Source organism: Melanotaenia boesemani, chromosome 2 (assembly GCF_017639745.1).
Source record: "Melanotaenia boesemani isolate fMelBoe1 chromosome 2, fMelBoe1.pri, whole genome shotgun sequence".
In the NCBI taxonomy this organism is placed as follows: Eukaryota; Metazoa; Chordata; class Actinopteri; order Atheriniformes; family Melanotaeniidae; genus Melanotaenia; species Melanotaenia boesemani.
In genome coordinates this window covers 13,760,996-13,773,709 of record NC_055683.1, presented here as the reverse complement: position 1 = coordinate 13,773,709, position 12,714 = coordinate 13,760,996, and the positions used below count along the sequence as shown (strand labels likewise).

At 39.0% G+C, this 12,714-nt stretch overlaps 1 protein-coding gene across 1 annotated transcript; it reads left to right on the top strand.

Annotated features, from left to right (window-relative positions):
• Window positions 1-705: 705 nt before the first annotated feature.
• Window positions 706-10,111, top strand: ldlra (low density lipoprotein receptor a). Its single transcript, XM_041999608.1, has 18 exons — window positions 706-937; window positions 3,066-3,191; window positions 3,310-3,432; window positions 3,529-3,909; window positions 4,004-4,126; window positions 4,227-4,349; window positions 4,474-4,593; window positions 4,806-4,931; window positions 5,805-5,976; window positions 6,070-6,297; window positions 6,384-6,502; window positions 6,640-6,779; window positions 6,884-7,025; window positions 7,941-8,084; window positions 8,213-8,494; window positions 8,643-8,723; window positions 8,831-8,994; window positions 9,121-10,111. Exons 1-18 carry the CDS (start codon window positions 853-855, stop codon window positions 9,175-9,177), a joined length of 2,736 nt encoding a protein of 911 aa, XP_041855542.1. The 5' UTR covers window positions 706-852; the 3' UTR covers window positions 9,178-10,111.
• The last annotated feature ends 2,603 nt before the right edge of the window (window positions 10,112-12,714 follow it).

The following is a 12,714-nucleotide window of genomic DNA, read 5'->3' as shown; positions in this document are numbered from 1 at the left end:
GATGATAGGATATATAAAGATGATATATGTTCAAAGAGGAGGAGGATATAATTTACTGGAAAGACTCAATCCTTTGAGAAAAAAGTTATGTTGGAAATAATAAACAAACAAATAAATAAACAAATAGATAGGAATATTAAAACAAAATATGATAGCTGATGGTAAAATAAATAAATTAAAATGTTAAAAAGAAATAACATTTCTATTGTATTAAAAATCTTTTAAGTCAATATTTGACTTGTTTTTGAGAAAAACTTTTCCAGTTTGGTTAATCTATTGTTATAAGTTTGTATATTTCTCATAGATATTTTAATAGACCTCTGTTTGGACTGGAGGGACAATAACTGGTTAGTTTTGGTCCTCCACATCTCACAGATAAAAGCTGTAATGTAAATGTAAATCAGGACTCTCATTCATTCAGACCAAATTCCTGCCTCCACCCCTGATTGCATTTCTTTGGCCCAGAGAGTTCACCTCCAAGCCTGAAACTGATTTACCAAAACATTTCATGTTAGGGTGTGTGCCGCTCCCTTAAGGGTTAAACTCATAGTAAAAATCATCTCCACAGAGCCCCGCCTCATGATTGTTGAGGGTGTGCACCTCAGGAATCACACCATCCCCAGACCCCGCCTTCCCCTCCTCGGGGCCCCCCGCAGCCCCACCCACTCCTGGACCACATTGAAATGGGTCTGATGTTGTCAAACACCACATTGTGCGGAGCTGCTTCATCAGATCCTCCAGCAGGAGCATCTTTAGTGCAAGAGCAGCAACTATTAGGCTAATCTAAGTGGTGAAGTCCCGGTCCAGACAGCGGTGTGAGAACTGATCAGGGACCTGCAGGCTCCAGGGAAGATGCATCTTCCAACGCGACCCAGAAACATGAGAATGCTGCGCTACGCCTCCGTGTATCTTCTCCTCTGCCTCCTTCATCAGACAAGTAAGTTAAAGAAAAACGTTTTATTAGAACAGTATGGTAATACACACTTCTTTATCCAATTATTTATTAGGCTTGGCATTTAAAGTTTCTTTGTATTAAAGTTTTTTTTTCTCAGGAGAATTAAAAAGTCAATTTCATATCAAGTTATAATCTATTCTTTTCTCTCTTTTAAAGTCGCGCTTTACTTTTTTTGGCTTTCATCTACCGGGCCTGACTCGTATCAGCCAATCAGCTTTGAGCACAGTTGATGCCGCCATGTAAAACAGGGTCAAGCAGGGTTTCTGAAAAAACCGGTTCTGAAAGCTCCAGCTATTTGAGGGGGGGAAAGGCGCTCTAAACCATAGGAACAAAAGTAATTTTTTAATGATTGATTTTTTAAAACAAGTTTTGCAGGTGCAAAAATTCTTCCAAGATGATGCAATGCCCATTATGCTTACAGGAGGCTGAGAGTGTGGGGAGGAATGAAAGCCCCCCCAATTTTGCCTCCAATGTTTTATTCATCACTTTTTTTTCCCTTTTGTTTGTCCTTTAGTTTACTGGTAAAGTCATTGTCAAACCTGTTCTTCACTAGCTGGTTGTTGGAAATGTTGTGTGTGTGTGTGTGTGGTGAAACAAGTTGGAACCTGTTGACACTTTTATACACATTTCAACCACAGTCTCAAAGATGTCACTTGGAGTCGTTACACCCCAACATAATGTCAAATGATCATTTCTCACTTAGATTTACTCAGAGAATCCTTCTATGTGTCACCCTAAGGAGGAATTTATTTTTTATGTCCTTATTTGTTGATCAGATAAACACATCAGAATGGCACATTTGTTATTTTCCCAGCGCTGATTTGCACTCAATCAATAATGCTGCCATTCAGTCCAGTTTGTCTTTCAAGATCTGAACTTTAAGCCCATTAAGTAAATAACCAGCATGAACTTGGGTTTGGCAACATGTCACTGGTTTCAGGGAAAGGGACAGTATGGAATAAAATACTCTCAGTATTTATACCAAATACTATTATTTACACAGTTTAGACATTTTGTTATGATCAAGTTTGTCAGTATCAAGCCGACTGTTATCTTTATTATAAGGATAATAATGTGCATGCCATGTGGAGTCATAAAGAAATAAATAGGTTCCTGTTTCGCAATAATGCAATAATAAAATACTATAAAACAACCTGCAGAAGCTTAAGAAAATTTAACTACTGTTAAAGCATTAACTATGATTGATGGCACCAGATGTTTGACTTCACTAAGAGGCCATTATGGTTTACTACAGTATGACGTGAGATGTGTAAGAATGCATAATTTATGATTAGTCTTTCATCCATCCATTCTCATGCGGCAAAAGCCCATGAAAAGCTAAATACTTATACATAAATATTTGATTTTAAAATGACCAAAAAGGCACAAAAAAGTCTCATTTCACTTGTAAAGATGCTGTATGTGGAGCTGATGCTGATATTACAGTTAAACACGCCCCTGTTCAGGTGGCGGTTCAGGGTTTGAAGCCTCTTGTGTCAATGAGAGCCCTCCGGTACCTTTTCATGAAGCACTGCTTCTTTTATGTACAGTCTAATTGATTCTTCCAGTTCAGTGGCCTCATTAGAGCCATTAAAAATGAGGTTTTGGGCGGCTGATTTTGTGTTTGCAAAACTTTTGCTGGCAGTGCCAAAAGTGCTGGAAAACTAGATTTTTATTGTGGTTATGAACGTAACACATCAACAGTTGTTGGAGAAAACCTGAGTATCGCAGGCTGGGCTACGTACAAGGGGAACAATACTATATATCTCTATCTGAGTTGTTGTTTAACCATTTATCTTCCCTTATCAGACAACATGGAGGTGTGTGTTTGTTCATATTATCTTGCTACAGTATACCTCCAACCCGCCTATGGAAATATACTGTAAATATCGTCAAGTTTACTTTACATTAAGTCAATGCCCATCTGTCATATGTCTAACCAAACATGGGATGGGAACCTTTTCCCAAACACTGAAGCATGAATCAACTGAGAATAGTTTTGTTTTTTTAGTATACCTGTGTTTTGTGATGTATAATCAACTACTATTGAATTGCAGTGTGTCTAATAATGTAAGTGCCCTAATAACTACAGCTTTACTGTCTGTTACAGATGCACTGATAACATGTGCAACCCACCAGTTCCAGTGTGGGAATGGAAAATGCATCACACTGAGATGGGTGTGTGATGGCACAGACGACTGTGGAGATGGCACAGATGAACTTCCCGGTACCTGCTGTGAGTATCGTGATGTATAAAAATCATAGTTTTAATTAATGTACAGTACATAAGTAGTAGTAAATATACTATCAATGACTATTTTATGTTTTTTTTTATTTATTTTTTTTATTTGCAGTGGCCAGAACGTGTAAACCGACAGAGTTCAGCTGCGCAGGCCGACTTAACCAGTGTATACCCAACACTTGGCGCTGTGATGGAAAAGCTGACTGTGAGAATGGAGCTGATGAGGAGACCTGTGGTAAGCATGTCATTTTAATCTCTCTAGACTTTTTTCTTTTCTCTCCTTGTTCTTATGTTTTCATCTGATCATCCTGCCTTATCTCCTGTCTACTAGCTGCAAAGCAGTGCACAGACTCTGAGTTTCGCTGCAGGAACGGCCAGTGTGTTTCATCCTCTTTCGTGTGTGACGATGAAGCGGACTGTGACGACGGCAGCGACGAGGTCTCCTGCCCACCCATCACCTGCAGCGCTGCATCTTTCCAGTGCAACAACACTGTTTGTGTTCCTCGCCTGTGGGCCTGCGATGGCGATCTTGATTGTCTCGATGGCTCAGACGAGTGGCCTGAGAGCTGTGGCTCGAAGAGCCCCGCCTCTCCTCCGGTTCACCAGTGCAGCTCCCTGGAGTTCCACTGTGGAAGCGGAGAGTGCATCCATGGTAGCTGGAAGTGTGATGGAGACCCTGATTGCCTTGATCAATCTGATGAAGCTGGCTGTTGTAAGCAGGACATTAAACAGTTCTTTAGCTTTTTTTTAATTCCATAATTCTTAGGTTCAAGTATTCATTTTGTAAACTCTCTTCATCCCTCTAGCTCGTTCCACCTGCCGTCCTGATGAGTTTGAATGTGGTGATGGCACCTGTATTCATGGCAGTCGCCAGTGCAACCATCAGTACGACTGCAGAGACATGAGTGATGAATCTGGCTGTGTCAATGGTACAAGTCTTCCCTTTTACACCTCATGCCCAAATACGCTGCAGAACCTGTAACCTGTTTTTGTATTATCCAATATTTTATTTTTATCTGTCATCCACAGCAACTCACTGCGAGGGCCCAAATAGGTTTAAGTGCCGCAGTGGGGAGTGTATAAGCATGGAAAAAGTGTGTGATAGGAGGCGTGATTGCAGGGATTGGTCGGATGAGCCTCTTCGGCACTGTGGTGTGTATGAAGGCCTGTCATTCATAACTGTTTAATTACTACTTTGTGTTGCTAATTAGGTCTCTGCAGCTTCAGAGTTCTGAATATATCCTCTGTAAAAGACATTTTCCTCTTCTCTCTGCAGGCTCCAATGAGTGCCTGTACAATAAAGGTGGCTGCTCACACATATGTAAGGACCTGAAGATTGGTTATGAGTGTTTGTGTCCAACTGGATTCAGGCTAATCGATGATAAACGCTGTGAAGGTAAGCCATGCAGCTATAAATCACCCATTTGTTTTAATTTGATGTCTTTTTATCAAAACTTTATTTAGATTAACAAATGATGCTAATAGTTTGTTTACTGTGATGCAAACTCGTTCCTGTCACTGGCTGCACTTTAACATAAAGCAGGAACTTCTATAGATACAGCATTCTTTCTTATTTTATAACCCCTTTGTTTTTTCTCTCTGAATCAGATATTGATGAATGTGCCAACCCAGATACCTGCAGTCAAATCTGTATTAATCAGATAGGCAGCTACAAATGTGAGTGTGAGGAGGGTTACCAGGTTGATCCAGCAACCAAGGCTTGCAAGGCCATCGGTAAGTCAGAGTTATTTTGCTTAATTTATGTTTTTGAAGGATAATTATAATTTTCCTGCCTTATCTGTAAAGGTGAACAGTTTAGCTTCTGTTTAAGTTTTTAAGTCTTTGTTAAAGTGGGACTGAAATGGGATGCTTCGTGCTTTTTCCTCTTTTTTAAGGGAGAAACGTAAACTGATCATATCAATAATTACATTTCTTTATGATAAAAAAGAAGGAACAAAATGCAGAATAGCCATACTATCAATCAAAAATCCATCCATTATTATTGAGCACCTCTGAAAGTCTAAGCTAATTAGCTTAGCTAACCAAAATTAGCTTATGACATTACCTTCATGAGCTAAATTTGATGCGCTCAATTCAGTAGGGACTGAAATTAGATGCTTCTTGCTTCTTTATCTTTTTTGGAGGGATGGGAGGTTGTTAATATTTTTTAAAAAGAATAAAGAAATGGATGAAAAAAATGCGGAATAGTCACAATATTACTCATAAAATCAGTCAAACTAAAGTCCTCTGAAAGTGGAAGCTGATTAGCTTAGCTATCTAAAATTAGCTAACCAAAATTAGCTCAAGAACATCATGTCTTGAGCTAATTTTCATTGTCTAATTTTCACTACCTACTAATTTAAAAGCACTTTTCACAGACCTTTCACTGTGTTTACCCCCTTTTGGATAAAACAAAGCATAAAGTTAACTTTTTGTCTTTTTTGGGGATAATTGTGGGGATAATACATTATCAAATTGAACTTAGGTGACACTCGTAACGCATATATTTTCCCATAACAATGTCTCTAACATGAGCTTGACTGTTATAAATGACACAACTTTGAGACTTCTAATAAGACAACTATTTTTCAACCATGATTTTGTTAGGTACAATTGCCTACCTTTTCTTCACCAACCGCCACGAAGTCAGAAAGATGACTTTGGACAAAAGTGAATACACAAGAGTAATCCCTCGTCTAAAGAACGTGGTGGCCCTCGACATGAACATGGCCGCCAAAGAGATCTACTGGTCTGACATTTCCCAGAAGAAAATATACAGGTGAACAACACCCAAATCAGAATTAAGGTGTTCTTTTTTGTTCTTATTGTTTCCCGTACTCCTGTTTAACACCTGTTTTGACTTTCAATCCAGAACTTCGATGGACTCGGCTGATGACAGCTCTCATCACCACATAGTGATCGGTAATGACGTTGATGCTCCTGAAGGAATTGCCTTCGACTGGATCCATGGCAATCTCTACTGGACTGACAGCATTCGCAGCACTATCTCTGTGGTAACCTCTGATGGCAGCCGACGTAAAACTCTCTTCCATCAAGATTTATTAAAACCCCGAGCAATTGTGGTCGACCCTCACAGCAAGTAAGCCGTTAATAATTTTTTTTCTTTATGTGAGTACTGCGTATGTGAGTTGATGTGTTTTCATTTACAATTTTTTCACTTTGTAGCTTCATCTACTGGACTGACTGGGGGAATCCGGCTAAGATTGAAAAAGCAGGTCTTAATGGAGGAGACCGAACTGCTCTGGTCACTGACAACATTGTGTGGCCTAATGGCATCACACTTGGTAAAGTAAAGCATTTGTGTCTCTTTGGTTTCAAGCTGTTTATTTATTCATATGTACATAATTACTAGTGGTGAATCTGGTCTGACCTGTTGCCCTCCCCCCTTTACTCTCCAAATCCCTACTTGCTTCCTTCCCAGACCTGCTGAACCAGCGGCTCTACTGGGTGGACTCTAAACTGCATACTCTCTCCAGTATCGATGTCCAGGGCGGTAGTCGTCGCACTCTCATCATTGATGAGCACAAATTGGCTCACCCACTGGGTCTCACTGTTTTTGAGGTATATAGCCCAAACTTTTCAAATAAAACACCCCATAAACTCTTTGCTGCATATGAAACTCGAGGTATTTCTGAAATCATTAAGCTCTGTTTATGTTTCTCTAGGAAAGAGTGTTCTGGACAGATGTCAGTAACAATGCCATCCTCAGTGCAAGCAGGCTAACTGGTGATGACATTGCACCGGTGGCAGAGCACCTATCATCACCAGAGGACATCATTCTCTACCACAACCTTAAGCAACCTGCTGGTAAGAGTCACACCACTACAACACGTGGTTAGAGTTATTTTCCATTTTCTAATTACTGTTTGCAAGCATTGTCAGAACAGGAGTGAAGAAGCTCAATTACTATTAAATAATATCATTATGAGCAGTTTTTATGCAAATTGCTTGATTTTAAACATCCACTGAGCCCATGTTTGTTTGTTTTTTCTGAGGAGTTGTTGTATATGTGCTCATAATGGTGTTTCTATAACCATATACTGTATCAGCTGCTCTATTCAGAGCACAAAAACAATTAGTAAAAAATGTCAATGCGCAACCATGAGCTTTGAAGTAGTAGAATTGCATTTAGAAAATACACTTAACACATGCTTCAAATTATTTGGGCCTATTTTGATATATTATCATTTAGCATGTAGTATAAACAAATACAACGCACGTGAGTAAACAGAATGCCGAAAAAAAAAAAACACACAAACAAAAAAATATAACCATCTGGACTCATGTCAGACACAACTTGTGATGGAGCTGAGTGAACCAAAATTCACACTAAAACTTGATAAGGTTGACTTAACCTGTCATGTTTGCAAAGCTTAAGCCACCAACTGGTTGGCTAAAGTTTGCACAAAAATGAAAAACAGATCAACCTGAGGTAAACTTGGCTGTTATTTTCTTATTTTTTTCTTATAATTAGTGAACTTGACAAAAACTGGTGGATTTTGTTAACATTGTTTGAGACACACTTGCAGTTTCCCCAATGTTTTGAGTCTGGCTAAGATAAATAGCCCCTAAATTAGTCTGTAAGCTTATATTTATTATCCCAATAGTGACGTGTACATGTTTTTTTCCAGCTCTTCATGAGAAAAAAACTATGGTCATTAATGATGGATCCCCAAACTGTAAAACAGCTAAGCTAAAACTGTATTTCCTTTTCTATTGCAGGAAGGGACTGGTGTCGGGTTGCTAACAGCAGCTGCGAATTCATGTGTCTTGGTGCTCCTCAAGTGGGCAGCCATCCCCCCAAATATACCTGCGTCTGTCCAGATAACATGATGCTAGCCAGGGATATGAGATCATGTGTACCAGGTGAGTAAACCATTTAAAAAAATCACTATAATGTAAAAAGAAAGTTACAAACTATTACTGAAATAGTTAGTTAAATAGCTAAAGCAGTAGCTTCACTGATTGTCCTTCTCTGTTTCGTCAATTCACAGTTGTGCCAACAACTCCAGCTCCTGCACAGACTCAAGCTCCAACCACCAGTCCTCCTCGTCTGCCACCAGTGCCACTCAGAACCACACCAAAGACCACAATGAAGCCTCAGGTCCGCACCACCACCAAGCCTATTATAATCACCAGCACCGTCACCAAGCCAGTACAACGGTCCACCAAACCTCCAATCAGGACCACCACACCTTTACCAAAGATGGCGTCACCTCAGCCAGAGATGCCTAAAATCCTTCACACCACTGCCGAGGCTCCGGTCACCTCTCCAGGCACGTTACCAACGTGGTCACTTAGCATGTTTTTGATCGTTTCTGTTGTGCTGATTGCAATTTGCTCTCAGCAACGTGACTGACCGCCCTTGTGCTAGTCCGCTTTATGTATCATTAACTTACACTGTTGTGTTAACCTTTCCCTCAGATGCTCCACATCAAGTTGATGCTGCTGTACCCAATACTGGCACCACCCCTGGAGTAGCTCTTTACTTTGTCCTACCTTTGGGTGAGTTGCTGTATCAGCTGCTGCCACTTAAATTCCAAATATTTGTTTAAAAAATAACAGCAGGTCATAATGTTTCATCTCACTCTGATTCTGTTTTTATTGAACAGCTATCATTTGTCTGGTGGCTGTTGGTGGATTGCTGCTATGGAGAAACTACAGGCGGAAGAACACCAACACGATTCACTTTGATAACCCTGTTTATCAGAAAACCACCGAGGACCAGGTGCACATTTGGAGAAGCCATAGCCCTGATGGTTACACCTACCCAAAGGTAAATATGAGAACCTGCTTCTATAGATTTAGTGTTACTTTATATATGAATGTGTTTTTTGTAATTAGCTCATATAGCCTTCAGTATTTTTGTGTCTTACAATCTTTTTATTGTCTATCCTACCAGAAACAAATCGTCCGTTTGGATGAAGAGGCAGACAATCCAGCCTTTAGTGAAAACTGAGGAATGTCGGGCAAAGTGGAGATAGGAGCCTACATTCAAAGTCCTCTAGCATTTTTACCTCAAGCAGTACAAAGATATGGATGTCCCAACCTTTAACCACTGTATCCTCACAGACAAACAAGTGCTCTACAATGGAAAAAAGAGCACAAACAGACTTTTTTCATTTCCAAAGCTAACAAATCCTTTAGTTAAAGGATTTTTCAGGTGGTTCAACTTTTGATTTTGATGGTACAACTGGAGAAACGTGTCATTGTTTAAGCTACATTTTGTCTTGCTTTCTGATGTAACAATACATTCATTGCAACTTCTGAATGGTCAAATTTGTGTCAGGCAAACTTCTGACATTTTGTAAATATCCTTTCAGGAGAAAGTGGTAAACTGTCAATGGAGCATTATTATCTTGCACTATTTATGCTTGAAAATAAGTAAGATAAACTTTAATTATCCAGCAAGGGGGTTTGTTACTTTAACTGCAGCTGTCAACTCTTTGTAGAGTTTTGTTAAGCAAATCAGCTGACTGTAGAATTACAGTAATTGATCCAACCAAAATGTCAAATTTTACCTTAACGTTCACCGTACCATAAGTCATGCATGAGGCGGTTTAATCACTGTGACCTCATTCTGTCCCATAATAATACGTAGTTTTACACCAGCTACTGTTTCAGTCCAAAAGGATTCAACCTTGCTGCTGCAGTTAACCTTAAAAAACAAACAACAAATAAACACAGCGTATGACTTATTTCCTGTTATTATACTTTGTGTGTAGTTTCTCTTGAGGGTTTCCGGATACTCCTCTAGTTCCAGATTGGTGATTTGTGATCAGCTTTCTGTGAACTGGACACCATCTTTAAATTTTCCACAGCCGCTTTTTAGGGGCACCACATTCCTGGAAGGCCAAAAACCTTCGATGCAGCCATGTGTGACCAGTAGGGCCGAGTCTAAAACCCTATATCGCAGCACGTGTATATTTATGTGTTCCCTTTGGAGTTTCTTAAAGAAAAACAACATGAGTCCTGTTGAGATTTTTGGCTGTTTGAAATGATTAATTTGTATTGAAGTGAAATCTGTGCCTTTTGAGGAAATATTTGGTTTATTTGTTCATCTTGGGTGCTGTTGGATATAAACATGAATGTGTGAACCTGTTAGCAGTGAGCTGTTTTAGGAATATGGCAGTGCTGCATGCAGATGACAAACAAAGACTTCATTGTGGTATCTGTTAATGACTTGTGAGGAAGAGGAGCAGATACATCACCACTATTGAAGTCAGTTTTCTATTTACTTAGTGACTGCATGTTAAGTATGTAAATATAATGTTCATAAATGTACATATTTGTTCTTAAATGTTTTTAGTAATGATGTCTTAGCCTTTAAACAAGTGCTGTACATAAATAAATACCTCTATTTATTACAGAATCAATCCTGTTATGTTTTTTTAAGCTTGTGTACCCACTTTTTTCAGCCAACATTGAGCATACGAATTTTTAAATCTTCTATAAAGTTTGTTTATCATTGGCTAGAACAGGTTGTGTGGAAACAAAGAAAAAGATATACATCATTAATCTGACTAAAACCAAACCTTTAAGATACATGTCAACATGTAAACTTGACAAACTAAATTGATTCTTTTCAAAGTAGAACCAAAAGTGTAGTTCATTTAAGCTCAGAAGTCAGAATTTCTGAGTTTCCAAAAGGAAAAATAAATTGCAAAGCCCTCCTAAGTTGGATTTCAGACTAAAAGTCAAGGTTTCTTCACCAGCCCCGACCTCCACATCTAACATGGCTGCCCTGCTCAAAAGTTACTTTAACACATCATTTATTTACACATCTACTGATTAGTCCATTGAATCAGTCACATATTATCATCCAGACTCTTAACAGTGAACAGTGGAGACATCTCTACTGTTTTTTTTTATTTAGTTATGTTTTGTTCCTTTGCACAAAGTGAATTGGGTGTTGCTATTAGCTTGTACTGCTAATAATAGCTAGCTCAGGCAATCGACAGCACTGAGTAAATCCTACTGTTTTGTTATAGTTCTCTCTCTCTCTCTCTCTCTCTCTCTCTCTCTCAAACCACACTCCGGTGTGACTTTATTCCTGAGTTTTGGACTCAGCATGACGCATCCAGATAATGTTTTTGGAGTTGAATTTCTCCAACATGGATACCTTTAATTGGACTCAAACTAGCTGAACAGCACTTCACATCCTCCACAGTTCCTGTCTTAGACTTTGACCCAGAAGTAACAACAGAAGTTAAAACTCAAAGAAAAAGATGCCTGTGATATTGTATACTAGGTAACACACATATTCAAGTGCTTATTGCATACTGTGTCCATCACTAGCATGTAGTGTGTCTTATAAGGGGTTCATTTATGGCATCATAGAGCTGTCACCCAAACCTAAAAAAATATTGGGAACAAAACACGTTATAACAAGATATGTTTTATTGTGTGAACATGAAACACAAAGTACTGTATGCAGATGTTGTTGTGACCTAGAAATATTGGAGCCAAATACATTTTATGGAGATTATTATTGTCAAGCAGAAACCATGGTACATCACCTGCCTGCATGCAGAGATGGTGCGTGCAGTTGTCTGGGTGTGTGTGTTGCTTTTGGTTAACATATACCACACTTATGGTATAGATGTCTTCTGAAAACTAAAATTAAAATCACATTGGCTATATGCACTGCTGGGACTGGGAGTGCTATGTTGCAGACACGAAGCAACCTGTCTGGTTTAAGTGTGCAATGTCAACAACAGTGTCCTCCGGGCTTCGCCATTGTCCAATCTCACCTTGTCGCAGCCTTGTATGAAGTACAACTTAACCCCATTTTGTAAAATAAATCTTTCTCTGACCACAAAATGTCTCACGATTTAACATGATACGCTTCACATTTTTACAACAAAATCACGTTATAACATTATGAGGTCCCAGTTTTTTATTTTTATTTGAGTGAGCTCTACACTTTAATACATTTTACAGAATGCTGTAGCATTTTTAGCTAGTGTCTGGTTTAAAAATCTGAAAACATACTGCACATTAATATTTGGCAAACTCAGTATGTATTACTAATATTATACGCTGCACCTGGACCAATGGTGCATTCCATTTGGGCTCAGAAGTCAGAATTTCTATGTTTCCAAATGGAAAAATTAACTGGAACGCTCTCCCTAAGTTGGATGTCCGTTTCTGAAAGTTAGAGGAACTGCAGCTCCAACCTCAAAATACAACATGGCAGCCTTGCATATAGGAAGTGGTGACAGCTGCAGTATGAACTCTTAATTTACACATCTGTTTGTTTCTATCTCATCAAATCAGGCAGTCACATGGTATTGTGCTAATTTTTATCCATGAGCACATCCCAACGGTGTTTGTGCAAAATACACCATAGTGTGTTGCTCAGCGTGTACATTCTAGCTAGCTCAGTCAATGAGTACAACAATGAGCAAATCCTATTGTTCTTTTGTTTATCTTCAAACTAGATTATGGTCAACATTAGGGTGACTGTATCCCTAACTCCAAGTTCTTCTTCTAG

Coding starts and splice junctions, on each gene's coding strand:
- ldlra (XM_041999608.1), top strand. CDS start 853: ATGCATCTTCCAACGCGACCCAGAAACATGAGAATGCTGCGCTACGCC. Junction 4,594..4,805: donor CGATGATAAACGCTGTGAAG/GTAAGCCATGCA, acceptor TCTCTGAATCAG/ATATTGATGAATGTGCCAAC. Junction 8,724..8,830: donor TTACTTTGTCCTACCTTTGG/GTGAGTTGCTGT, acceptor TTTATTGAACAG/CTATCATTTGTCTGGTGGCT.